Source organism: Bos indicus, chromosome 20, assembly GCF_029378745.1.
Source record: "Bos indicus isolate NIAB-ARS_2022 breed Sahiwal x Tharparkar chromosome 20, NIAB-ARS_B.indTharparkar_mat_pri_1.0, whole genome shotgun sequence".
In the NCBI taxonomy this organism is placed as follows: Eukaryota; Metazoa; Chordata; class Mammalia; order Artiodactyla; family Bovidae; genus Bos; species Bos indicus.
This window is the reverse complement of record NC_091779.1, coordinates 3606187-3634016: the sequence shown is the minus strand read 5'-3', so window position 1 is coordinate 3634016 and position 27830 is coordinate 3606187. Positions and strand designations below refer to the sequence as shown.

The following is a 27830-nucleotide window of genomic DNA, read 5'->3' as shown; positions in this document are numbered from 1 at the left end:
AGTTTAGGAGCTCAAACCCCTAGAGCAGTGGCTCTCACGTGGAGGGGGCCGGTTCTGTTGCCCCTCATCCCCTGTCCCCAGCCCCTGACATCTGGCAGTCATTCGGAGATGCTTTCTGGCTATCACAGTTAGGGCTGGGGAGGATTTGCTACTGGGCTCTAGTAGGGAGAAGCCAGGAACGCTACTTACATCTTATATGGTACATGACAGCCCCCCCGCAACAGGAAATTAATCTGGCTCCAAATGTCACTAGTACTAAGGTTGAACTGCCTTAGAGTCTAGCTGATTCTTGCTAGATTGTATCTTCTGTTGGTAGTAGGAAGGTCGACATGTTTTATATGCATGTGGTGCTTCTTGGTAGGTGTAGGAGGAAAGAGATGATGAGAAGGTAGGAAGTGATTAAGCCATGTTGGTATTTCCAAGAACTTTCTTTTCCCAGAAGTGTTGGAGGCATAAAGAGGATTTCAAGTCTCAGATTGGTTTACCTCGTGGTTTAATCTGAGAGCTTGGATATAGGAAGCCACCTTTCTTTTCTCCTGGAAGGAAGGCTCATTGTTTGTTCTTACCTCACCCTTGAACTTGTGACCTTTCATTTATTAAACCTTTAAGAAATAAAAGTCAAAGTGATTTAAAAAGAAAAAAATAACTGTGGCTCTGAGAAAATTCTACTCTTGCCATCCATTCTTATTCCCACATATTGCTAAGTCACTTCAGTCGTGTCCGACTCTGCGACCCCATAGACGGCAGCCCACTAGGCTCCGCCGTCCCTGGGACTCTCCAGGCAAGAACACTGGAGTGGGTTGCCATTTCCTTCTCCAATGCATGAAAGTGAAAAGTGAAAGGGAAGTCGCTCAGTCATGTCCGACTCTTAGTGACCCCATGGACTGTAGCCCACCAGGCTCCTCCGTCCATGGGAGTTTCCAGGCAAGAGTACTGGAGTAGGGTGCCAGGGCCTTCTCCAATTCCCACATATAGCAAGTGGCAAAAGATAATGGGGACTAGGAAAGGTATATATCGTGTTTACCAAAAGTGGGCATTTCCTTTGTCTCCCAAAGTCTTCATGTGGCGACGTGGGAGGAGGAAGGAACCAGGCCATGCTGTCGGCCCAGTCCAGGGTGTGCCTGTGCGCGGAGCTCTTGGTTAGGGATTGTACAGCAGAGCAGGGAGGTGGGTGGCCATATCCAGTAAATTAGGGGAAGCTGGATTAAACTAATCTAACCTGATTTTTTTAAATTGTGAGATGTACAGAGCCTTTAATATCTTTGGAGAAGGAAATGGCAACCCACTCCAGTAATCTCACCTTGGTGAATCCCATGGGCAGAATAGCCTGGTGGGCTACAGTCCATGCGGTCGCAGAGTTGGACACTTCTGAGTGACTAACAGCACGTTAGTATCTTAGTGAAGGCGTTGTGGTGTGTGTGTGTCTGTGGTGGGGCGGGAGGGAGGGAGGAGGAGGTGGTGGCGCGGGGAGAGCCTGCACAGGAGCCTGCAGCGTTTCTCAAGCTTCACGAGACCCCAGGGCCCTTTTCACTCTGAGCATCTCTTGTATCACCTGGACTGCTCTTTGGAAAAGATCCTCTGATCAGTGTTGCAGCATTCTTCCCTTTGACATCTTCTGCTGAAAACTTATAAGAGAAATTGAAAAAATGTGTATTCTAGCCCCCACAGTACTCTCTTAAATACTGTTTTACTAAATTGTATGTATGACTTTATCCACTTTTGTCAAGCCTTAAAGAGAATAGTTGCTATTTTTATGGGGGGGGGGGTGGTTTCCTTCTCAACTCTGTAAATAAACACTGTTTCTCTGTTTTGGAGTGACTGAAAGGAAGAACTAAATTTTCTTGGTGGAAAGATAGTTGTTTCTTGTATGGTCTGCCTATCTTTTTGTTTCCTCCTTGAGTGAGGAAAGTACTTATGTCAGAGTGAGGAAGGTAGCTTATGTCAGAATAGCTCTGGCGGATTCAGGCTCCCATATTTTTAAAGTTTTGAGTTCAGAACACTGCACGTCTCTTTCCATCCATCTTCCGCTCGGCTTGCTCGCCTCTTCATGTTCCTTCTTGCCACTCTTGCAGAACCCAGGCTGTGGTGGCGTCGCGCGTTGCCATGCCTCTGTGACTACCTGGCAAACCCCCGTGGTCTGCTGAGACACTGTTCCCCCTTTCCCGCTGCTTCCACTTGCTTTGTTCCCCTGTGGAAACCTGCCAGCTTTATTAATCCACAAGTCCTTCAAGATAGCAGTAAAAGGGAAATACTTGGAGAGAGGAATACTACTTCTGTTTCCATATTCTTCATCCCACTTTCTCCATTCAGGATCATTTTTCACTGCCACCACTCTAGACCTGCTTGGGATGCTTGGGCACACTGCCTTCCTTTCTAACTCACAGTCGACTTGGACACACTGCCTTCCTTTCTAACTCACAGTCGACTTGAACATATGGAGCCCTGCCCTCCTGCCCTCCTTCTGCATTGCAGACCTTGGTGTTCTGTGATCTGTAAGGTTTTACCGAGGAAGCCAATGGCTTTTCCCTATCCGGCAAGCAAGCGTCTGGAATCTTTCTTTCAGAGTCTGAGGTCAGAAAATCATGAGAGGATAACACTTAAGGGAAAGTAGCAGGGTGTGAACAGGTTTTGAATACCCATACACACCAGCCACTGTACTGCTACTCTCGATGCCCACGACTTTGTGTGGTTTGTTTTTGTCCATGCATGGAACAACCTGCTTAGGATGTCTCTCTCTCTCTTTCTCTCTCTCTCTCTCACACACACACACACACACACCCTCCTTCCCTGCCTCCCCCACCACCCATTCTAGCCTCTCTCTTTTCTTCCAAAGCCTTTGACTTTCCTACTCCACCATTCTGCATCTCTAATCAGACCCTGCTGTGAGATCAGACCCTGCTGTGAGACCACTGGTGTCACGCAGTGATTCTTCTGCCACCACCTACATTGGGTGTTTTCAGATGGATTGTTTGGAAATACTGTATGTGTCTTTTAACATTTTACAACTTGAAGAATGTAAAGGAAAAAGAGGGAAAATTTAAGAGAGAGGTTTATCCTCTATAGGCAATAAACAGGGTCTTGTAAACACTTAACAGATCTACAGGATCTTTTTGACTAATACTATGGACAAATGTGGTAGTTTAAATTATATACCCCAATCTTGAAATTTTAGATTTGGGAAGAGAGAGACTGCCATCCATAAATGAGTTGCTCTTCCTTTCAGAGTACAACTCTCCCACTTCCCCTTCTCATTAAGTTTCCATTTAGCTATTAGGTGGGAGCTTCAAAAGGGAAAATCCAATCATGTATAATCTCTAGTTAATGGGCATCTATTGAGCGACTGGGTCACCAGAAAGAATAATTACACAGTGCCTCTTTGTGCAGTAAACACAAAAATCAAAAGCTAATGCATTCCCAAGGCAAGCCAGATTGTTACCGGCTAACAGCATCCTCCTCTTAAGGGAAAAGGCTGGGCACCCACCATGCTTGCTAGGGGAGACTGCAAAGCCATTCCTAAAAAACAGGACTATCAAGGGAGGAAAGAGAGAAGCAGGGGGCTTCCAGGGCTTTGTCACTTCTAATTGCTGATGGCTGGGGTGGGTTACTGAATAGCGGACATGCTAGTAAATGTTTTGTGCAGTCATCAGGAGCTTAGTGGGTCTCTGGGGCTTCTTTCCGTGAGTTAAAAGAGTAACAGCAATGATTGAGGTAGTTTCACCCCACTCCCGTAATTCAATTCAGCCTGTTTTCTCAGTATACCCTACCTTCATAAATAGGTTTATGCTTGCTTTTGTCCAACCACTAACTGTATTTATTTATGAAAGATAAAAACACCCCTGTTGACCCAAAATGGCATGTGTTAGCCGTAAGTCAAACAGCTTTTGGGTTGGTATTGATTGGTACACTCTAATTTGGGTTTTCAAAATTACATTTTGGTATAGTTATTTAGGATTTGCAAAACTCGGCATAATTCAAATAACCTGTTTTTCCCCCCTTAGAACACTTCAGTTATGGAGGATCAAAATGAAGATGAGTCCCCAAAGAAAAGTACTCTTTGGCAGGTAGGAATGGCGGCGCACAGAGAAGATAGCACCTGACTTACTGCAGATAAGATGCTCCCTCAGCTCCTGTCCTCAGTGAAGCGTAGAGCCAAGGACTTTTTTGTTTTGTGCAATTTTGCTAGTTTCAGAATCCACCCTAATTTATCTTCTGCTCCTTAGGGAAGTGTCATTATCAAGATTTTGGGAGTTTACACCAAGGTTCTGAAGTTGGCTGCAGCCCAGAGATATTCAGTCTTTGGGGCCACTGTCTAAGCCACGAATGTGGTGGTGTCCTTTGTCACCAGAGTGGAACCTTGCCACGCACCAGTGTACGCACTGGCCTTTTCTCCCAGCCACCACCCTTCCCCCCACTTCATTCTTAATGTTTGTCTTTTCCTTTTAAATTCAGTTTCCTTTTCTCCTGGCTCTATTTTAGTTTGCCAGTGGCCCTCCCCATCCCCCAGTTTTTTGGTAAGGTGGGAGATGGAGAGCATATACATTTCATGATTTGATGTTTTTCATCAACCATTATGGTACACATAATTTTCCTTTCATGAAGATACAGTTGCAGGCAAAACAAATCTAAATCCAAAAACAATAATGATTAATAAAATATTCTCTGGGTTCGAGTTGAAGCAAAGGAGTAGTTTAGTTATTAACAAGAATAAAGTGTTCTCAACAAATTTAAGATGAAAAGTACCAAAGTGGAGCAATTTTAGGAAGATCTCTCTGGGCCAAGCAGGTGGCTAGAAATAGAAATGGAGAGTGTGCTGTGGAGTTAAGCACATGCTGTCATTTCAGGGGGAACTGTGCGCAGACTGACTTCTGTTCCCTCCTTCACGTTTGGTATTTTGCAACAGGATTCTCTTACTTTACTATTGATTTTTCAACTCACAGTGGTTCTTAACACTTTAGTCTTCAGGCTTTTTTTCGTCTGTCTTTCAATAGACTAGTTAATGGTATACCAGTGCTCTAGGGAGGCTAGAGGGCTAGGAACCCTTCTGAAAATGAAGTAATAACCCATTTGCTTATCAAGTGAGATAATGAGTGTGAAAATATTTTATGAATTACAAAGCAGTACACAAATGCTAGTTGTTACCGTACTTATATTTAACCTGTTAGGAACGTAGTTATTTTGGCTAATTACTATGAAAAAATATAGGAGGAAAAGGGGAAGGAAAAAATGCACAGCTTTCTCTCTCACGATGAGGCAGTTTTACCACTTTCACATTTATTCTTTACTCTGTCTTGGCGTGTACCCCTTAACGCCAATTATTGTGGTCATATGCTATATAAAATTCTTTTGTTCCTGATACTTCATAAACATGTTCTCTTCTTATTAAAATCTTACTTTATAAACCTAATTTTAATGGCCGCTTTATAGTACTTTGTGTAGATGTATTATAATTTACTTGAACCAGTTGCCTGTAACAGGGTAGTTTTTTTTCTAAATGTTCCTTATTATAACATTATGGTGAACATTATTATGCGTAAAAGTAGCAAAGATGCTCCTATGCTAGCTGATTTTCACCACAGCAAATAATTTTCATTTCATCTGACTGTTTTGAATGCTGCTGTTTTGGTCCTGTTTGGTACAAATGTTTTACCACAAGCGTCAAAAATCTCTGCTCAGTGCTGCCCCCTGGTGGTGCATGGTGTCAGTGAGCTCTCCACCACCCAAAGAATGCAAGGGGAGAAAATTAGATGAGGAAGTGGTGAGATGAATGAGGAGGGAGATAAAGACCTTCCAGGTTTATACCTCTAAATGTCGACAAAAGATATGCATCAGATATGAAAGATTTTTAGGACGGTCAAAGACTGTGTTGGATACTTACAAAGGATGTTTTCTTTCTGGGATGGGTTCAGTCTACTTTGTTAGGGGATATGCTGATAACAGAAGCTCTTGGTTCTTCCCATGCAAGACTTCTGAGACAAGCTCCTAATGGAACTAACGAACGTTTGGGACACAACTCTTCGGCTTTCACAATTCTCTTGTCTGTGTTCCTTCTAGTTACACATGAAGAGGCTGTCAGAACAGTGATGGACACATGCCCTGACAGTGTTTGACAAAAGTATTGAGGTTATTTTGTTTGTAAACAGGGAAGTTGCTGAGCCTTATTCAGTCTAGGGATTTAGATTTTTTCGGATATTGTTGTCCAGATGCAGTGTATGCAGTTTCAGTTTTTAAAAAATGTACTGGTTGTATGCACGGGCCATGTAGATTTGATGGGAGATGCAGCCATTAGTATAGGAGTCTGTGGGATATCCACAAACAGACTAAATAAGATGAGGACGTTTTCAGGCATATGTGGTTTGCCTGGGGTAACTTTCAGAGTCGGTGATCAGAAAGAGGGAATGAAAGTCTATAAACTATTTTGTCAGCAGTTTAGCAGCCCTGGAAATAATACAGAGGCGATTGAAACTGTTAGGTAAAATGAAGCTGTTTAGATTGAACTGCTTTCTGGTTTCTCTGTTACAGAGAGTGTGAGGTCCCTGAAGTGCAGGCTTTAGAGCAGCAGCATCAGCATCATCCAGGAACTTGTTAGACGTTAGCTCAGGGCTCTATTCCAGAGTGGCCCCTGGCAGTCTCTGTTAATATACTCTCTGGTTATCTGATGCATGCACAAGTATGAGAACTGTTTGCGTAAACACATATAGCTTTACCTTTCAACTCTGAGGAAGAAAAAAAACCATTAATAGTCCAATAGTCAAGTTGAACAGGTTTTCTAAGATGGCCTTCTCCAGCATCAGTTAACTGATAACAACATGGTTTGGGAATAAGCATTGGAGGAGGATAATTTAGGACACCATTTAACTTTACAAAGAATTCTGACTTTGTCATTTACTTTAGTGACTAATCTGAGTACATGATCTCTGAATACATTTTTAATTATTGCCTGAATTAATAAAGGAATGAGTTTGGCTTTAGGGTAAAACTGGCATTTTAAGTATAAATACACCTGGCAAAAATATGTTTCTGATGAGAAGACTATTTAGATTCATTTTCCTTGTCAAACTAATTACTCTTTTGTTTTTCTAAAATAGATAAGTAATGGAACATCATCAGTGATCGTCTCCAGAAAGAGGCCATCAGAAGGAAACTATCAAAAAGAAAAAGACTTGTGTATTAAATATTTTGACCAGTGGTCTGAATCAGATCAAGTGGAATTTGTGGAACACCTTATTTCACGAATGTGTCATTACCAGCATGGACATATTAACTCTTACCTGAAGCCCATGTTGCAGCGGGACTTTATTACCGCTTTACCAGGTAACCATGTTTGTCTGTAAAAAACGCTGAAAAGTGGAAGAATGCCCATCCCAAGAGCCTAGATGGAGCCAAGTAGGTGTTTGCAAAGTGAATGAGTGAATGAATATAGTGTGAGACAGCCTTTCTTTGGGATACACACGGTATTTTGATATGTGGTACTAGAAGAGGAGTTATAATTTAGCATCTATCTAGGAACTGTAGGCAGTTTCTGTGATTAATAGTGTTGACTACTGGTTAGTACTGTTGCTATATATATATATATTTTTGATGTGGTCTCTATACCGTCTGCATTTTGTCGTTGTAATACAGTATTTGTTTTTTAATATGGGACAGTTTTTCCTACAGTGTTTGGAAAGTGCCCTCAAATCTAAGATGTTCACTTACATCTTAAGTGACTTTTAGGGAATGGCAGCAAAGCATTGGGGAAATTGATAGCGTGTCTCAGTAACTTTCTTGAAACTCACTTCCGCATCTTCTCCCTCACCGCCTTACCCCTGCTTGAATGTGTGCTTCGCCCCCTGGTTTCTCCCTCCTCACCCCCCGTTGTTTTCTTTGAATAGACTACTTTCACAGCACTATAGGGTCACAGCAGAACCGAGCAGAAAGTAGTTTTCACCACCCGCCTCCCCGCCCCCAGCAACCACCAGCACAGCCTCCCCACTGTCAACATCCTGCAGCATCAGAGTGATACATTTGACATGTCAGGATCACCCAGAATACATACTTTAAGGTTCACTCTTGATGTTGTCCATTCTGTGGCTTTTGACAAATATATAATGACATGTATCTGTCATTATAGTGTCCTATATAATTGTTTCATGGATCTGAAAACCCTCTGTGCTCTGCCTGTTCGTCCCCCTTTGATTTTTTGATCACTTGGTAATTCTTTTCCCTCGTTTAAAAATTTTTTTGTTTTAAATTTGTTCAGGTAGAATAGAGAGGTTTCACTCTTGAAGAGAATTTGAGAATGCTGGCCAGAAAACTTTCCTCTGACATGGTCAGGGTAGCCTGGAAGTAACAGCTGCCATGCCAGGATTGGCCTACAAAGAGCCAAGGGAAAACCAGTAGCACTGCTCCCAGCCCTCCCCTTTGTGAGAGCTTCTGGATGGCTCCTCAGAGAGTAGCTTCTCGCTTAGCCTGATTGATTTACAGCGCATTGCTGGCCCTAGTGGTAAAGAACCTGCCCGCTGGCGCAGGAGACATAAGAGATGCGGGCTCCAGCCCCGGGCCAGGAAGAGCCCCTGGAGGAGGAGATGGCAGCCCACGGAGAATCCCACGGACAGGAGCCTGGCGGGCTACAGTCCGTCGAGTTGCAGAGAGTTGGACACGACTGAGGAGACTTGGCAGGCACACGTGCACAGTGCATCACAGCTCGTCTAAGTATCTCCCGCAGTAAACAGCCCTGGGCTCGTGTTCCAGGCCTGAGACCTGGGGCTGCAAGGCACATGCCAGCCCGTGGTTTCTAACCTTGCTTTCAGAACTTGGGAGTTCACTTTCTACAGTGGTAGTATTTAAGGATATTTGAGAGTTAGCTTAAGAAAATTTGAGCCTACTGCTCTTTTTGTGCTGAAAATAATAGCATTTTTTTTCCTCATTTCTTGAATTAGTATTTCTGGGAACCCTCTTTTTTCTAGAATCATAGTATTTAATTGCTGAAAGGGACTTGGGGTGTCATTTCGTGCTGTTTTTTCATTAGATAGGTTATAAAGCCAAGGATCAGAGAAATTGGATGAAATGCCTAAGATCATACATCTTGTTTATTGTGATTGTGTGATGATGATGGGGGTTGGTTCAAAAGTTAGTGTGAAAGCTGAAATCACTTGCAGTTAAGATTACTCTGTATAGACTACATGGCTTACAATCCATTTCAGTAACTTGTACTTTTAATTAAAGAGAAAGCATGGACGAGAAGGAGAGAGATACGCTTGTAATTGTATGAGAGAAGTATAGGTGCGTGTAAGTCAGGCGAGTGCGTATGTGCTGCAGCTCCTCTGTGTGTGTCGTTCTAACTCAGAGCCCCATCATCCAGGCTCTTCTACTGACCCAGGCTGCATCCAAACCAAGAATAGACAGGGTCATTTTTGTTTTATGTTTGTATGACTCCCTGGTGGCTCAGGCGGTAAAAGCATCTGCCTACAATGCCAGAGGCCCGGGGTCGATCCCTGGGTTGGAAGATTCCCTGGAGAAGGAAATGGCAACCCACTCCAGTGTTCTTGCCTGGAAAATCCCATGGACAGAGGAGCCTGGCAGGCTACAGTCCATGGGATTGCAAAAGAGTCGGACATGACTGGGCAGCTTCACTTCACTTCATATATATATAAATTTACTTTAAACTGGAGGTTGGTTTCTTTATAGTACTGTGTTGGCTTCTGCCATACAAAAGTGTGAATCAGCCATAAGTATACCTGTGTCCCTTCCCTTTGAACCTGCCCCAGCCCTCATCCCACCCCTCTAGGTCGTCACAGCCCCGAGTTGACTTCCCTTTATACAGCAACTTCCCTTTAGCCCAGGTTGACACCTAGACTTGTTCCTCTTAAGTGCTTTTAAATAGATGAAGCTGTGCTTCCATTTTCCCAAGCAGATCTGTTCTGTTTGCTTGTTTGCTTTTGATTGTTTTGTTTTTGTCTATAATTTGCTTCTCAAACATTTTAGAATAGCAGAGAACCCAGCTTGTGTTTACAGAACATCCACGAGGTGGCACTGTTGAAGTTCTCTTGATTTGCAGAGTGTAGTTCAGAGGCAGCCCCTTCTCTTGGGGAGTGTGCAGAGTTGGAGAAGAGACAGAGCAGATGAACATGTGTTATGTATATAAATATGGTTAGTATAATTGCACACAATTCAGTTTTCATTACAGCGAATTTTAAGGCACTGTCCATATCTCTGTTAAAGTGGAATTTTGTGGTGCTGAATATTATATGAAATGAATGGACCATTGGCTGGGACATGGAAATATTTTTGTTAAAATGCTATTTGTTTTAGCAGGATTTGATCTGAACATATATACATGTGTCAGTATATATCATACATATGAATCTAATAGCTGGGGACAAGCTGGCCGAGTAGATTGTGTTAGTTGCTGTCTCGTAGACTTGGATTAAATCTGGCATTAGTTCCTTAGCACAGACCATGCCTCAAGAAAAGAGCTTTAGGGAAGAAACAGGTCCATGTGTTTGTTCATAGTTAGATTTAATAACGTGTGGCGTACTTACTAATCATTATTCTAGTTTGATGTTTAGCTTTTACTGTAGATGATCCTGAGTTTGAATTTTTACTTTGTTGAAATTGACAGTCAACTTAAGACTTCTTTTGATTGTAAAAACCATTAATTCTATAAAAATGGTCTATAGTTTTCACTTTTTAATACTTGCTGTGAATATCGTACCTGTCAGTATAGGGAAAATGGAAAATGTTTGTGGTCTCTGGCTCCTTTTGGTTCAGTGGAAAAAGTGATAATTATGATATGCTTTTTTAAAAATCATGGTAAATGTTTAGTCTGCAATGTCAATTTCTGCAGGCTAAGTTTGTGGTTTGTAAGAACTGTTGTTAAAGGGAAAATTTATACCATTTGAAGTAGAGACAGATTGTACTTCAAGAAGGATGATAAGTATTGGTGAGGTGTCTGAGCAATTAAGAATTTTAAAAACACTTAGCTTCGTGGCCATAGTTTATTCCTTTGTCCCCCAAGTAAGGATGATAAACCATTACAGACTGTAAATGGGACAGAGATGAGATCAGCGGTCTTGGGACCTGTGGAAGTACCAGAATACGCAGGACCAGAGGTCCAGTGTGACGCAGTGGAGAGGCCGATTGTTGCATGTGACGACCCCTGCGTTTGAATCCCATCACCTGCACCTGATATGTGGGCCCACGTTTTGGAGCCTCAGTTTCCTGATCAGTGTGGGAATAATACTAATACTTAATAGGATATTGTGAGGATTAAAGATACTGTACATAATATGCCTGGCATCTGGTAGGTAGTCTGAGGATGACAGTTTAAGGGGGGGAAAAAAAAAGTCCAGAGAGGCAGGAAACACCTGCTTCTCCAGGGGCAATGCGATTTACTGCCAGGAAGTTTTAATTATTCACCCACTGATTTCCGAATTGATTCATCCTGACATCATTTAGGTAGGTGTGTGTGCCACTCTGTTGGCATAACAAAATGTTGGACTTTGTGACCTGAGCGTTATTTTACTTCATTTTAGTCAGAATCTTTAGGTCAGTATATTCCAAGTTAAAGAAATCCAGTGACATGCTGTTGCTATCAGGAAAGAAAGTCTCTGACTTCAGGTTTTACAACTAGGTTTGTGACTAGGGAGGGGGAAGGGACAGCAGGGGTGGGTGGGGAAGAAAATTTCTTTGCAGCTGCTCTTTGAAATGCGTTTCTAAAATAATAAAAGTTTCTGTAATTGTATGATCTAAGCAGCTGTCTTGAAACTGGCTATAGTCAAGGGCATTGAACTGACATTACACATTTGAGTTTCATTTTGGTGCAGTGTTATTTACATACTGAGCTTTGAAATTTTGCCTTTTAATTGTTTTAATTTATTATTGAAAAATTTCCAGACCTTCATCTGGTGCATATAATTAGCACCAGCAGCACTTCTTCAGCACTGTGTGTGCAGTATTCTGGACTCATTTTCCGAGGCCATAATGTGTCCTCTTATTGCCTTGGGGAGGGGGGTGCTGTGGGAGATGGGGGAGTCTCAGCACTGTAGAGTAAATGAGAGCCAGACATTGGTACTTTAAGAAAATGCTTAGTTGTAACACCTCAGAGCACTTTTTAGCTTAGGCAAATGGGCCACCTTAGTCAGTAACCTCTTTGTTCTGAATAGTCTTAAAACCAGAAAGTTATAAAGTCTTCATGGCTCCTGGGAGTGGCTACTCCCAGGTGCCCAAATAGAGGTTGTGTGATTCCTGTTCTTTCAGTATTTAAGGAATATGAGATTTACTCCAAGCTATTAGGGAAGACTTAGCGACTTGCCAGGGAAGGCATGTCATGTTTTCTCCGCAGAAAATAACAAGGGAAGGGAATACTGCTTAGCTTCCTTAACCACTGATACCAGCTAAGGCAGTTTCTGCAAGAGGGAAGAAGAGAGACTGGTGTTTACCAAATGTCTGCTCTGTATCTGACTCCTGAATAACCTCTTCTTATTAACCTTCCCAACAGGGTTAGAAAGATCCTTCTCTATAAAATGAGGCTATTGATAGCCTATCTCAGAGGGTTATCATGCTGATTATAGGATATAATCCATTTTAAGCATTTAATATTACTCTTCTTTTATGGAAGACTGAGATCCAAAAAGGAAAACTGATTTGCTTCCACGAGGTTATATGGCTCTATAGCCAGTATATTTTCCAAGAGATTGAAACATGCTGCACCCTAAAAAGATGGAGTGAATTTAAAGTATTAACAAAAGGAAATAAATCCCCCGATTTCACTGAGCCGTTGCTAGATTGGACCAGTGGCATTTGAAAGAGTAGGAGGTATGTGTCTAATAATGAGTTTCCTTATGCAGAATCTTGCTGATCGCCCATAGGCAGGGGAACATCAGTGAGGACTAAAAGGGATATTGTTGCTATAAAGCAGAAGTTCCCAGTATGTAGGAATTATCTGGTGATAATTCTTAAGAACTGACTCATTGGAAAAAACCCTGATGCTAGGAAAGATTGAAGGCAGGAGGAGAAGGGGACAACAGAGGCTAAGATGGTTGGATGGCATCACTGACTCGATGGACATGGGTTTGAGCAAGCTCCGGGAGTTGGTGATGGACAGGGAGGCCTGGCTTGCTGCAGTCCATGGGGTCGCAAAGAGTCGGACACGACTGAGCAACTAAACTGAACTGAATTCTTAAGAAGATAGATTCCTGGGCCTACCATCTACATATTCTGACTCAGTTGGTGAGAATATTCAGAAATTATTTTTGCTACTATTGTTTCTCAAATCACTAGCCCTAAATGATTCAAGTATAACCACACAGGCTTCCTAGAACCAGCTCATAGACTACCCAGCCAGGTGGAAGGATTGGATGCAGCGTTCCCAGTTAATATTCAGACCATGAGGATGTGGCAGCCATTGAGGCCTGAAAAGACAGCATGTAATGTGTTCTTATCTATTTGTTTTCTCTCTCAGCAGAGGATTTGAGAGGCGTGTTGGTTAGGGGTGTGTTTATAACCAGTTAGCAGAGTTTGGTTAATAATTGGAATTAGCATAAACCTTAGTGACTGTGTGCTAATGTTAAGTGTAGAAACTAGAAGACAGACAGAGAAGTACCCCAGAATTAGGAAAATTGAAAAGAGTTAAGTTTATTAGGCCATGGGTGGAGACTCTGAAAATAAATATGATCAAAGAGGGTAGAGAGATTCTGAAATTTGAAGTTCAGATGAATAGTTTGTCAATCTTGTCAATGGAGAGACACAAGTAGAACCCCCTGTGATTCTCCATGAATTTCCCTCACTTTAAATACACTTAGATGGAAGAAAGGGGCCTGGAGATAACAGAATGGTAGCCTGAATCTTTGAGAATGGTATCAAAAAGTCCAAGCCCTGAATAATGTGAAATTGTCTAAAATGGTTACATAATTTGGGAGAGTTAAAAACAAAATAAAATAATCCACTATTTGGAGCAAGAGTGAGAAGAATGAAGGGACAGCGTACTTCGAATACATGGTGAAGTGGTGATAGGAAGAAACGGCATGTTTTCGCTCCTCGTTTAACTTATGCCTTTTTCTTTTGCCACTAAAAACCATGGCTTTAAAACTAGAAGGGTAGAAAAATTGTCCGAGAAAGAAAGAAGATATTTAGGAAACACACAGCTCCTGTAACAAGTAGACCTAGAGATGTTGTGTGCCAGGATAGTGACAGAACCTGAGGTGGTTTTTTTCAGAATTGTGAAACATTGAGAAATAATTGCAAACCAGTGGGCAGAGCTGCTGGGTGCGCTTGCGCACATACACCTCGTACAGCTGTGTTTGGTCGTCTCCTGCGCGACAGGACCCAGAGATGACTGAGGAGCCAGTTTCCTGGTTTTTAAGAACTAGAGAACTGGGAGACGGCGTATTTGGGAGATACTGGATTTTGAATTTGATGTTTCATTCTGGCCAAATTCTCAAATGGGTTATCAAAAGTTAATTAGCTGTTGAAAAGACTATGTAGTATTATGTAAGCCTAGAAGGATATAGTGTACAGAATGTCAAAGGTCATTATCTCTTGAGCAGTGAGGTTTGGGGATTTAAAGATATTTTCTTACAGGCAAAGTTTTTCCAAAGTGAACATGGGTTGTGTATGTTTAAAAGGGACACAAAGCAGGTAGTGCCAACTTGTAAACAAAAAATTGCAATGCCAACTTTATGTAGTAAGCACCAGCAAGGTAACACAAAAAGTAACCATACCAAATTCACCTGATAATGTAAAGATGGCAGTGTCTTCATGGGGCAGTTTCCCCAAGTATCTTTGAGGACTGAATAGAGAGATGTGGGCTGGAAAATAGTATACAATCCAGATAATTATAGAACTGGTGGCTCAGGGTTGGTACTTTGTATTTAGTGAATGGATGTATAATAGCCTGAAGGGAAATATAGAATCATGGGTGCTGTCCTTGGTTCTGACCCATTTAGCATGTTTGCCAACAGCTTGGAATAAGACTTACTACATTTGCCCGTCATGCAGATCTGGTGTGGAATGTCCACACTTCTGGGTGACGGAATCAGAATTGTAGAGGCTGAATTCAAGGGTCAGATAAAGCTTTGAAAGTGAACTATAGTGAGGATAACTGTAGACTTCTGTGTGAATCTGCCCTCCCCTTTTAACCTAGCCATACCAATGCAGAATTAGGGGGAATTGTTTTTAATAGACATTTTATGGGGAGATGCGTAAGGTTTCAGTTCAGCTTCCTAACATCTTAGGAGTCTGCTGTGACATGGCTGTTAGATGAAGGCAGTGTAACCTTTGATTGCCTTATCTCTTGATATAATGACACGCACAAGAAAATACAGGGACCCCAGTGTAGCTAGTCTTCGTTATCAGATCATAACTCGAGTATTAGATCTAGTGTAGAGTGGAACCAGCATGTGAAGGGCATGTAAACCATAATCAACAGTGTAAATACTCAAGAGTGGGAAAAAACCTTAGTTTGTAAAGCATTTTTTATACATCATCTCATTATATTTTCAAAATAAGGCAAATTATTATTCTCATTTTATACAGATGAGGAAATTGAGGCTCTGAAAGTTTAATGTTTTACCTAGACCCTGTCAAGTTAGTGTGACTATACTGCTTCTGTTTATGGTGAAAAAAGAAAATATTAACCTTGAATGATGCATTGTTATCTTTAAAATCTTATCATAAAGTTTTGTTGATTCATACAGGTAATATGAGAAAGGATAGTTACTGGCCATTGCCATGTTACATGGTAAAGAAGACAAGGTGCAGGGATGTTTCAGTATTGTTTCAGTATTTGTTTCATGTCATAGAACTTCTTGGTGGTGAACCTAGACTTGAAATTGGAGTTTTCCGACTGTATGTTTAGTGTTCCCCCTGCAACGCAGAGGAGACCTGGGGAAAGCTTTATTTCTTGGGGCTGCAGAAGGACATGTCCAGAACCACAGGATGGGGGTGTGTAGGTGGCGACACTGTTGACCGCAGGGATCGTCTTGCCTTTGAGTGTCAGGCAAAGGCTGAATCTTGGTTGTCTTTGAAAGGATACTTGCATTGTGTAGGATTAAACCTCCTAAGGGTTAGAAGTTTTAGGATGTGGTTCATGGTTTTGAGGATTTTACCTGCATAAGAAAGAGGTGGAGAAAAGTGACTGACAAAAGTACAACTGAGTACTCTTGACTTAATTCTTGGATTGTTGTGTTTTTTTCATAAGCTTTTTCATATAAGTTAGTGTTCCACCTTTCTGTCTCCTTAGCCCCAGGGGATTCACATAGGTCATGAATTAATGGGATGATTTGTTATGAGAAGCAGTAAATCAAAGGGGAAAGAATGCAAACTTCGGAGGAAGAGATCAGAGTTCCACTCTTGACTTCACTATCCTCTAGTTGTGAAACCGTGAATCTTTTAACCTCTCTCTGCCTCATCTGTAAAATTCGGGGTGTCATTGCCCCATAAAGTTCTGTAAAAGAAAGTGAAAAAATAAATATTTTGTTAGAATATCTGACAAATATAGAACTGCCCAGGGTTGACTTTTACACCCAGGAACTGATAACATCAGTTGTTTTTTCTTAAAAAAACCAGAACAAAAAGAAGTGTGTATGTTTAGGTACTCATGTACATGTGTATCTGCAGAACTTCTGATATTACTCAAGTATGTTTCCTGGTTCAGGATTTCTTTATCCTCTTAGCTTTAAGGAAACGGTAGCTGGTACATTTCCATCTCCCTTTCTATTCCTTCATTGCTTTTTGTATTTTGTAGAGCAAGGCTTAGATCACATAGCAGAAAACATTCTTTCCTACCTGGATGCCAGATCTCTGTGTGCAGCAGAGCTGGTGTGTAAAGAATGGCAGCGAGTGATCTCTGAAGGAATGCTTTGGAAGAAGCTGATTGAACGAATGGTGCGCACTGATCCTCTGTGGAAGGGACTTTCAGAAAGAAGAGGGTGGTAAGTATTCAGGTTGCTCGTTCCCTTGAAAGACAGTTTCTTTGACCTAGGGTCAGTTTGAGTACTAAAAAATGTAGTTATAAATACTGGCTTACTGTGTTGGCCTATTTTAAACAAGTGGAGAAAGATGCATGGTCAAGAGTTGAGAGGAGGAAAGTTAAAGCTGTTAGAATAACCTCTTCTGAAATGCATATTTCCTTTATATTTATTAACTGTTGGATGTATTATACAGTTTGAGCAGTTTGACTTTTCAAAGCTCTATGTTTATGCTTTTCCTTTCACATTTTCCTTGGGCGTTGATACCATTACCAAGAGATAGATACAGAAAAGGGAGAGTCATGAGAAAGTCAGATAATGCCATTTTGCTGTTAGATATTGATCCTGGTTGAAGACGGGAGGTATACAACAGGCAGGATTTTTCAGAGACAACCCATCGTCTCTGAAATGCAGCTTTATAGCTCTGTACATGTCAGTAGTCTGGCCCAGTTAGCGCAGAGAAAGCGCCACAGCCAGGACACACAGGCGGTGGCATGAGTGGTGGCTAGGGCTGTGTTTCCTTTATAGGAAGAGATTTGATATGTACTAAGTTAGATTTTTCACAAAGCTACATTAGCCCTTTTTATTGAACTGTAGAATGAAAGGCTAGATTATTGTGTTGGGTATTCAGAAAATAAAAAGTTGGGATCATGTAAAGAACTGTAAGTTGAACTTAAGTCAAACGTGCACATTTAATTGTCAGAAATCCTGCTTTTGAACTGTTAAGGCTCAATGCAAATCAAAAGACTTGAAAGATACAACTTTGTAAGCACCATGTTTAAATAAAATTCACCCTTTTATGTGCAAAAATGTAACATCTGTTTGTTTTTATTTGCCAGGGATCAGTACCTGTTTAAAAACAGACCAACAGATGGCCCTCCCAATTCATTTTATAGGTCATTATACCCAAAGATTATCCAGGATATAGAGGTAATTTTATGATTTATCTTTTTTATGGGCTTAGTGTTCAGTTGATCTAAAAATCATAGAATGGGTCTTTTTTTTTTAAGGTGAAGTCTTAGAGCAAATATGTTACAATGTGTGATCTGCACATTACAGTGTGTAATTCTTCAGGTTGGATAGTCCCTTTTTGTATTAAAAAAAAAAGTCTTAACTTTTCTAAAATGTGAAATGCTTTTGCAAGGCTGCCAGTTAATTGAAACCTTAATCCAAAATTACCTTTTTAATTTGATGAAATTTCCAAAATCCAAGGCCCAGTTTTTCAGGTAAACGTAGTTTCACCTTTTTGAGCCACCTCTGGAGAACCAGGGAAGGCACAGTCTCAGTTTCCTCTGTAAATTTCCCATGCTTTTTCATTAAAAGGCTTCAAATATGATTCTAAGCAATAGTTAAGTGGCTTTTATGGAGCAAATTACACTCGTGGACCATTTTGGATTTGAGTGCAACTTCCCCAGACCAGTAAAACTCTGTGAACTTGATGAGAGACATTGGAGATGTTTGATATTGTTCATGTGTTCTAATTAGTTCGGTTTTATTATTTAGCCCTTTTCCTTGAACCAGGAAAGACATGCACAGGCATTTCTCATTAACTCTTTCACATGTGTTCTTGGCAGGTCTTGGTTACTTCACTATTTCCTCCTTGGCGAAAAAAGTTCAACCTTTGCTAGGCAGTGCTGTATCACCCATAAAGTTATACTCGGCTTCCCAAATGTGAAGTAATCCTCACCCCCAGGTGATAGGCATAAAAGTTATTGTGCCAAAATTCATTAATAGAGAAACATGTGCTTTTTGTAGCCGCCCACTTCTTTTTAAGGCAGATGTGATGTGAACTAATGGAACTGTTTGGTTAATGGTAAATCTGAATGTGACTGAATATCATTATTTCAAATGCAAGCTGTTGTCTTGAGTATTCTGTTCCCTAAAATGAGCTGTAAAGTAACTTTTTAGGGAAGTAAAAGCTTTAAGTGAGTTAAAGCTTTTGCCAGACACATCCTAAAATTTAGGAATTAATTGATTTACTGACAGTTCAAAGCTTAGAATAAATTGCTCCGACAGTGTTAGTAACTGAGACATAGTGTTAGCTTGGACCTTAAATTGGTGTGTGTGTTTCAGGTAAGAGAGATTGTCTTTTACCCCTGTGTAGTTTTACTAAGACTGCTTATGCGTATATCTTAGAAACTATTTTACTTTTTACTTTTTTCCTCCCAACTATTCTTTATAACATATCTCCAAATTTCCTTGAATAATTTTTAGCAAGTCCTTCATTATAAGAAGGGTGATGTCTAAGATCAATCATTAATAAATAGGAACTCTGCAAGGACTTTGATCAGGTTGAAGATTTGGTGACATAGATTATTTTAATTCTCATGAGTATTGTCATAACCTACAGTATGAATTCAGTTTTCTGTGGCATGACAGTATGTGACACCACCTAACATAACCATTTCCTCAGGCTAAAATAACATTTTAAAGTTAGTGGAGGAGGCAGATGTGAGGGAAAACGGAGCTATAGGGCAAAACCCCTACATCACGGTGGTCTACCCAGTGGTTCTTAGAGTGTGGTTGAGGAAAACCCACTGGTAGGCCACAAGAGTCTCCTCCAGATTTTTGTGGGCTAGATCTCTTAATGTAAGGGTTGGTGTTTTATACTTTGGTACATTCACTCATAGTAATAATAATAAAAATAATGTACTACGTATGGAGTGATTACTTGTCAGAGATACTTTAAGCGTTATATAATGCATTTTCTCATTTTACACTCTGGACAGTGCTTGAAAGGGTAAGCCCTGTCCTGATTTAAAGCTGAGGAATCTGAGGCTTACCCAGATTAAATAGCTTGCCCATGATCACACAGGCAGTGGGTAGTTGAGTCTGATCAACCTTACGTTCTTCTGCACTCAGTACGGCTTTTTTTACACTAGAGATCAGTGGTACTTCATCAAAGTAGAGTTCTTTACCTCTCCTTTATAAGTGTGTTTTATCTTCTCCTGGGTGGACACGCAAAGTAAAGAGTTGTTTCAGTGATGCCTGGATCAAACAAATGGGAGACTCACAGGCTTGGCTGTTACCACGTGGCTGGTATAAAGCCCTCACAAGCAAACTATAATAATTATAGGTACTCTCTTCTGAGCCCTTGCAGTATACTCATGAACTGTGTTGTGTGATTTATATAGATTATGGATTGCTTGTAATTCTCACAAGATACCATCTACACACAACCTTAGAGTCGGTTTTTTTTCCCACATACTCTGCAGGGTTGCCAGTTCACAGCCCCTTTTGCTTTCTCTCCTTCTGCTTTCTCTCCTTCTTGCTCTGCCTTGACAGTTCTAGCTCATGTGCTGGCTCCTGTCATCTGTGCATCCCCATATTTGGCTCTGACAAGCAGATGACCTTGCCCTTCCGCACTGACCCAAGAGGAATTGGCTAATTTTTAAGAAGAGTAGGGAACCTGGCTTAGTGTAGCCAAGCCTTATTATTCAGGAAATGAGAATATAAGAAATGAAGCCTGGAGAGAATAAGAATTCTTAGCTTTCTGCAAAGTTTCATCTCTCATGGGTATTCTTGCCACACACATGCGTGTGCGCGCGCGCGTGCACACATATACACACACACACACACACACACACACACGGGTAGAAGGGAAAAGGGGAAGGGGGTAGGGTGGGAGGGAGAGAGTTTAGAGATCCTCTGAATTGAGAAGGAATTCCTGGAAAACCTGAGGCACAGTCCTAAAAGAAACAACCATATTGCCATTGCTTTCTAGAGTCTTAATTGTTACCATCATCATCATTATTAATAGTGAGCTTACTGTTAGGTACTTTGCCACAGTGATTTAATTCATCTCTCAAATTGTCAGAACCAAAATTTTTAGTCCAAAACCCTTTTTGTCCTACCATGCCCTTAGGCGTTCCTCGACAGGGAGATGGGAGTTGTTATAGTAGGCTCAATCAGTCAGAGTTCTGATGTCCTGAACTTGGATTTTTCTCTTTGTCATCTCAGAGTAGTGACAAACTCTTTCATGTAGAATGCTTTTTTTCCTTTTTTTTTTTTTTAATTCTCTGGATTAAAGCCTTTGAAGCCCTCTCCTTGGAACAGACCACTAGTAAAATGATGGTGTGTTGTATCGCACCTTTTAATAAACCACATTTTATTCAGGGAAAGTGGGGAGCTTTTTTGTGGTTTGCAGACTTGATATTAACATTGTCCTAACCAGAAAATGCCGAAACTTGCCCACCCACCCAGTTGTGTTTAGGCTTCTAAAAATAATGTTATTCCTTCATACTCAGACATCTGTTTTCACTCTATTGCCAATTTAAATGCTGCTGTATACTCTGTGTATCATGGCTACTTTCCCAGTTATTTTGAAAATTTGCACAGGGTAAGGGGATTTTAAAAGTTCTCAAAAACATGAAATATTCCTCTACAGTAGCCATACCACAGGATGTCCAAGTGAAAGGCAGGTATCTGCATCATTAAAAAGGTGCACCTGTGTATGCCCTGTATTCCTGCTGCTGACATTAAGGTAATTGTTGAATTGCATTTGAAGGCTGAACCCCTTCCTGGGAATGGTTTGGGAGGGCTCCGGCTGATCAGCGTTGAAGATCAGCCTAGACCGAGACAGCAGTTCCTAGCAATTTGGTGAGATTTTTTCTGGTCACTGCCTACTCCTTTGGCCATTGTTCTCTACAAAGCGGAAGAGCATCGCTGGTGCCATCTGTAGGCCCTGTGCTAAACACCTTACACACGTAATCTCATTTGATCCTTCCAGTAGGTTTGAGAAAGTATATAGTTTCCATTTTTACAGAAGAGGAAAAACTGCAGCTCAAATAGTCCCAAGTCATTTGCCAAAACTGCTAATTGACCTAGGTATTTTCTGCCACAGTGGGCTGCCTTCCATTTTAAAAGGTCTGTTTTTTTCTGAAAAAGACCTGGCTTATATAAGCATTCTAATAAGAGTTGAGGTCGTCACATATAGTGGTAGGTAGTATTTTGGGCAGGCACAGTCAGCAGGAAGTGCTGCTTTCTTTTGTGGGTGGCCTTGAGACTTGAGAAGAGTGAGGTCTTAGGAGTTACACAGGGTTGGTGTGCAACGGAGCAGTCCGCTGCCGGCTCTGCTGTAGCGTCCCTTTCCTGGCATTTTGAAACAAGCTGCTTTTGTTTTGGGATTCAGGAACCTAGTAATTTTTAAAATAGCCCTAGATGGGAACTTCCTAAAAGGACCATCAAAAATTATTTGGTAAGATTTTTCTTTTAAAATTTGGAAATATATTCTAGAAAATTAGGCTCCTCCTCAGTTTGAGAAGCTAAGCTATTTCCTAACATCTACTTGACTTAGAATGAAAGCAGAGCTTTTGAGAGATTCTAGCAGAGCTTTTGAGAGATTCTGGCCTCTGGCTCTTGTTTGAGAGTTGGAGCTACAGGTCTGGGTTGGCCTTTTATGTTGGGTAGTATTCTTTGTCCAGACATCTCAGGGGATGGGGGTACTACCACAGGCGGATCGTGTTGCCGTACCCAGCTTCTCTCTGCTGTGTCCTCAGGACTTGAAGTACAGTAATAGTCTATAACCAAGTCACTGGGTTCTAGAAAACATTTTAGAGTCGTGGGAGGGCATGTAGGAAATTCTTTTGAGGATTCCCATACCAAAGTTAAAACAAAATTTTTTTTCCCCAAAAAATAGGGATAGTAAATGTGCTTTTTCTATTCATTGAAATATAGGGTAGCAAAGCTATTTACTGATTCAATAATATTTTAAAGCAATTGTGTATGTTTTAAAACTAAGAATGGTGATTTGAATTTTAAAAATAATACCAAATATATTGAGAAGACAGGTTATGTATTCATCTTTGAAATACTTCGGGTTTATATGGAGTCACATTCAGTAGCAACTTTCTGGGCCCCAAGAGTGTAGCCTGAATACTGGTAACCACTGCCAGGAGTCATTGGTCATGAATAAGACTTGTTACCAGTAGGTCTGCCTTCTAAGTCAGAATTTTCCTGGTGTGCTTAGCATGCTGAAGTGGCTTAGTCACTCTCTAAAAATATAGCATTTCTCTAAATGGTTCCCAGCACTGAGTTCAATTTCAGAGATTCTTTATTGTCTGGATCCCTTTTTATAAAGTTGCTTACACAGACAGGTCTTTCGTCTACCTTGATAGCAGTAGACATAGTGCAATAAATTTTTTTTTGTTTTTGAAATGTGGCTTTATGTCTGGCATTTTATAGACGCACTAGAGATGATGATGATGGCTAAGAAGCTCTAATTTGGTAGCAGATGGACAGATGAACTATTTCTTGCTCTTGGGACCTCCATGGCACCTCTTTGCATCCCCCTGGTTGTTGGAAATATGTGATCCTGCCCTCTCTCAAGGCCATGTATGGGAGCTCTGAGAACAGGGCGTGCATTTCCAGGCTTCCTGTGCTAAGTACGGAGGCCAAAAATGAGAAGGCATTTTCTTTTTAAGTATAAATGTATCCGTATCTCCAATGCTCAATTTCTTTTTCTGTAAAATGAGAATAATAATTTTGGCTTCAGACTCATGATGATCAAATGAATATTATAAGCTGTATAAAACACGTGGCATAGTATTATGGAAACATGGCACCTGCATATAACATTCAGTAAATTGTAACATTTTAGAGCATACAGAAGCTGTTGCCTTCAAAATAAGAAATGTGGTTTGTTAGATGTCAGAAGAACCAGTAATTAAGTGCTTAACTTTGTGAATAACCATGAGATTTATCTCCTTTCTTCACTTAAGCAATTAATTAAGCTTTTAACTACTCAGATGAGTATTTTGAACTAGTATAACCAATTATTGTAGTCCCTATTGTCCCCTGATTTCAAGAATCAGGAATTTATACTTTGGTTGTCCTTAGTGGAAACACTGTGTCTTTTGATGCTGAAAATCCCTGACATCCACTGCCAGAGATAGGCCTAGTGTTCTGGGCATGGCCCACCTCCTCATTAAACTTTGCCCACTGGTCTCAGGCCATAGCACTATATGAGACCCTTTAAGTCCTGCAGCACTTAGTTTTAATCACTTGTTTGACTCTGATACTTTATGTGGAGTTGTTACTGATCTAAGTTCTGTGTTCATTGCCTCTATACTTTGTGGACATGGCATATTTTAAAAGAAAAACCATAGGCTCCGAGTCAGGAAGGAACTGGGTGTGGTTTCCAGCTCATCCAGTTACTAGTTTTGTGGCCCCAGGCAAGTTAAACTCCTTGTTTGTAAAAGGGAAGTAAGGAGAACTTCCTTCCAAGGTAGATGCATGGATCATTGAACCAAATAAACATGATTTAGTGTGTATCCAGCTATGCTTCCTGTCAATCTTTTCATCCCCTTGCCTGGCACAGTCGGTCAGTCAGTACCTGGAGTATCCAACATCTCAGTAAGTGTTGAATGAATGATGAAAGAATGAAAATCAGGACTGGAATGTGCCATTCTTCCTCTGAAGGAGCTTCAGTCTGTGGAAGATTAGAAATGGATGACACAGTTCTTTCTGTAGTAGTCGGCATGTGGTATTTTCAGTGTGTTTTCTCACTAATCAAGACAGTGTTTTGCATAGATACACAGGTTGTTAGTATATACTTATGTTAGTGGTGGTCTTCTGCCAAATATTTTAAGTGGCATTAAAGAATGATCCAGTGAGTTACTATTTGTTTGTATGTTTTGGGTTCAAATAGCATTGTTTAAGCATATTGAATTGTATCTAGGCCATTTTTTCCAAACCCAACCCACACTCATTGGAAATCTTGTGATAGTTGCCAGATGAGCAGTGAACGCTTGAGGAAAAATACTGCTGGGCTAATGTCTTACTTGGAAAAGAGTTTAATTCCTATCCACAGACAGCTATCAGACCAAGATGGAGTATCCCTGGTGTGCTGTTTGTGAAGTGCAAAGACTGCACCCTGATAGAACAGTTGACTGACGGAAGCTCACCTGTCGCCCCCTTTCCCCAGACTATAGAGTCTAACTGGCGGTGTGGGCGGCACAACCTGCAGCGGATTCAGTGTCGCTCTGAGAACAGCAAAGGCGTCTACTGCTTACAGTATGACGACGAGAAAATTATCAGCGGCCTGCGAGACAATTCCATTAAGGTAAATGACTGTATTTTGTGTGTGTTATTTTTAGAACTGTGGTTACATGTTAGACACTAGATGTAACAGTCTCTTCATTTCCTCCTGATTGGTTTTTGTCTGTTTCACTCAACCTTGGCAGCTGTCTGCACTCTACTAACAGCAGACCCCTGGATCCTCTCACGGCTTTCCCTTCCCGAAGCACATTCACTTCTGTATTCTGTATGTAGGTGCAAGTGGGCAATACCTCAGTGTCACAGGGCTCCTGGGTACTTTGCTAGCTGGTGAAAGTGTTGCTAACATGCACATAAATCAAGAGTCATTACCTTTTATGGATTCTGTGAAAGGCTAAGTTGATAACACGAAAGAGCAATTTATGTTGTTTTTATCCACTTTTCAGTAGTAGATAAACTGGATAATTTCTTTGTGTTTAATGTTTAATGGCTCTAACATGTTTTTTCATATTGTTTGTAGCTTATTTTCTCATATTTAAGAAAATGTGTGATTTTTAGATTTTTGGTTATAATTTACATATGCTCTTTCGGTGTAAAGTTCTGTGAGTTTTGATAAGCACAGATAGTTGTGCAGCCGTAACAGTGATCAGGACCCAGAACAGCTCTGCCGTCCCCCAGACTCTTTGCCCTGCTTCTTTGTGTTTACCTGTTTGGTTCCTCAGGCGCTGACAACTACGGATGTTTTTTTTTCTGTCCCTATAATTTTGCCTTCTTGAGAATGTCCTGTAAATGGACTCACATAGTAAAACCGTTTGAGTCTAGGTTTCTATACTTAGCATTGTGCATTTGAGATTCTGCTACACTGTCGCATTTGACGACAGTTGACTCCTTATTACTGCTGGGTAGCACTCCTCTTTACGGCTACACCACGGTGTGTTTATCCGTTTACCTATTTGTGTTTATGGTTCTTCACAATTATCAATAGAGAGAGCCACTATGAACATATGCATGCATGTTTTTGTGAGAACATACTATCCTAATTTGCATTGGCCATTTGTAGTTCACTTTAGGAACACTGCAAATTATGATAGTATTTTTACAAGGGAAGAAAGAGGTGAAAGTGCTAATCAGTCACTCAGTCGTGTCTGACTCTTTGTGACCTCGTGGATTGTAGCCCGCCAGGCTCCTCCATCCGTGGAATTCCCCAGGTAAGGGAGTGGGTAGCCATTCCCTTTTCCAGGAGATCTTCCTGACCCAGGAATCGAACCCAGGTCTCCTGCATTGCAGGCAGATTCTTTACAATCTGAACCACCAGGGAAGCCCCAAGAAATAGGTCCACAAGAATCTATTTTTAACAATACAGTCTTTGAAGAAAATCACTTCCCATCGTTCCCATTATTTGTGAACAGTCTCAAAAACTTGGAAACCACTGGAAAGATCAAAAGAAGGGAGAAAAACAACACTCAGAGTATAGAGCCAACTGTCACCATTTTACTTCCTTTTAATCTTTGCTTTAAAACATACTTAGTATTTATGTCACTACGTGGATGACTTTTAGTCTGGTTTTTCGAAAAACATAACTTAATAAAACAGTGTATTTTCTCATTAAAAACTCTCCATAATTTACTGTGAAATTTTTTGTAAGATGCTGAACATTTTTCATTTTAAATTTTTCGTAAACAATGTCATGGGTTAAAGGGTGTGCGTTCTTAAAGACTCTTAATAGATACTGTCATATTGTTTTCCAGAGGGTGAGCCAACTCTTTTTGCAGAGTTTATTTAAAAATTCTCTTTATAAGGCTGCTGAGTATAATGGACACAGTAGTAACGGGGACAGAGTCAACAGAATGGTCCATCTGTCGTGGAAGTCGTTCAGTACTGCCTCTTCCCCCTCGTCATTTACCACCTGTTGGATGTTCATTGCTCTTATGTACTGGAACACAGCTTTGTCTTGTTTTATGATTCAGAAAATAAGGTGAGATAAGAACATGTATCAGAATGTGATATACTAAATTACTGTTTGTGGTTGATCTTGTCTCAATAGATTTGGGATAAAACCAGCTTGGAATGTTTGAAAGTGTTAACGGGCCACACTGGCTCTGTCCTTTGTCTCCAGTATGATGAACGTGTCATTGTGACTGGCTCTTCGGACTCCACAGTGAGGTGAGGATATGGCTTCACTAGTCTGAACTTGTATACCTTCCATGAGAAGACTGAGGTTCATACCTTCTTCTGCAATAAAGTACACACATACCGTGTATATGTTTTTGTATGCTCTATTTAAAAACCACTTTTGGTGTAGCTGCATTAGAGCAAAATAGATAGGAGAGCTAACTTTGTTAAGCAGGTCCTATTCCCATTACCATACGTTACAGAGATGGCACCTGCTTTCCTGTAAAAGCACATTACCTCGTATCAAGCTAGCTTTTCCCCGGAGACCATGCTCCAGAGGGTAGAGGAAGGAGGTGGGGTGTTGTAGGAGTGTGATGGGTAGTAACCTATGGATACTAGAAAGAATCAGAGACAGCTATTTGCAGCACTCTTAATAATGTGCCAAATAATGTGCCAGATATTTTGTATGATGTTTTCCTGTTGAATTCTCACAGAAACCTTTCCAAATAGGTAAATAGTATCTTCTTTTATATAGGTGTAGTTTTGGGAAACTGAGGCCAGAGAGGCAAATAATTTACACACATAGTTAATTTTGAGCCTTGCGTTTTGTCATTCAAGACTGTGTTGATATGTAGCTTTTCCAGTAGTGGAGACTCCAGTTCTCAGATGCTGTCACAAGGCCCAGGTGATGAAGACAGAAGTGGCAGTGTTCTGTAGTAGAAGGGAAGCTAAGATTGCTGGTTGGGATTGAGAGTAGAAAGGAAACCTTACTTGGAT

General features: G+C 40.9%; 1 protein-coding gene across 6 annotated transcripts in view; it reads left to right on the top strand.

Annotated features, from left to right (window-relative positions):
* FBXW11 (F-box and WD repeat domain containing 11) overlaps positions 1 to 27830 on the top strand; it is a 131519-nt gene that overhangs the window by 86467 nt on the left and 17222 nt on the right. For 4 of the 6 annotated variants that reach the window (XM_019982810.2, XM_019982807.2, XM_019982812.2 and 1 more), the window contains 6 exons: positions 3999 to 4061; positions 7086 to 7311; positions 16724 to 16910; positions 17786 to 17876; positions 24871 to 25008; positions 26986 to 27104. In XM_019982810.2, the coding sequence (XP_019838369.1) occupies positions 3999 to 4061; positions 7086 to 7311; positions 16724 to 16910; positions 17786 to 17876; positions 24871 to 25008; positions 26986 to 27104 (824 nt within the window). The remainder of the gene's footprint in view (positions 1 to 3998; positions 4062 to 7085; positions 7312 to 16723; positions 16911 to 17785; positions 17877 to 24870; positions 25009 to 26985; positions 27105 to 27830) is intronic. The other 2 variants (XM_019982813.2, XM_019982809.2) reach the window with 1 other exon arrangement.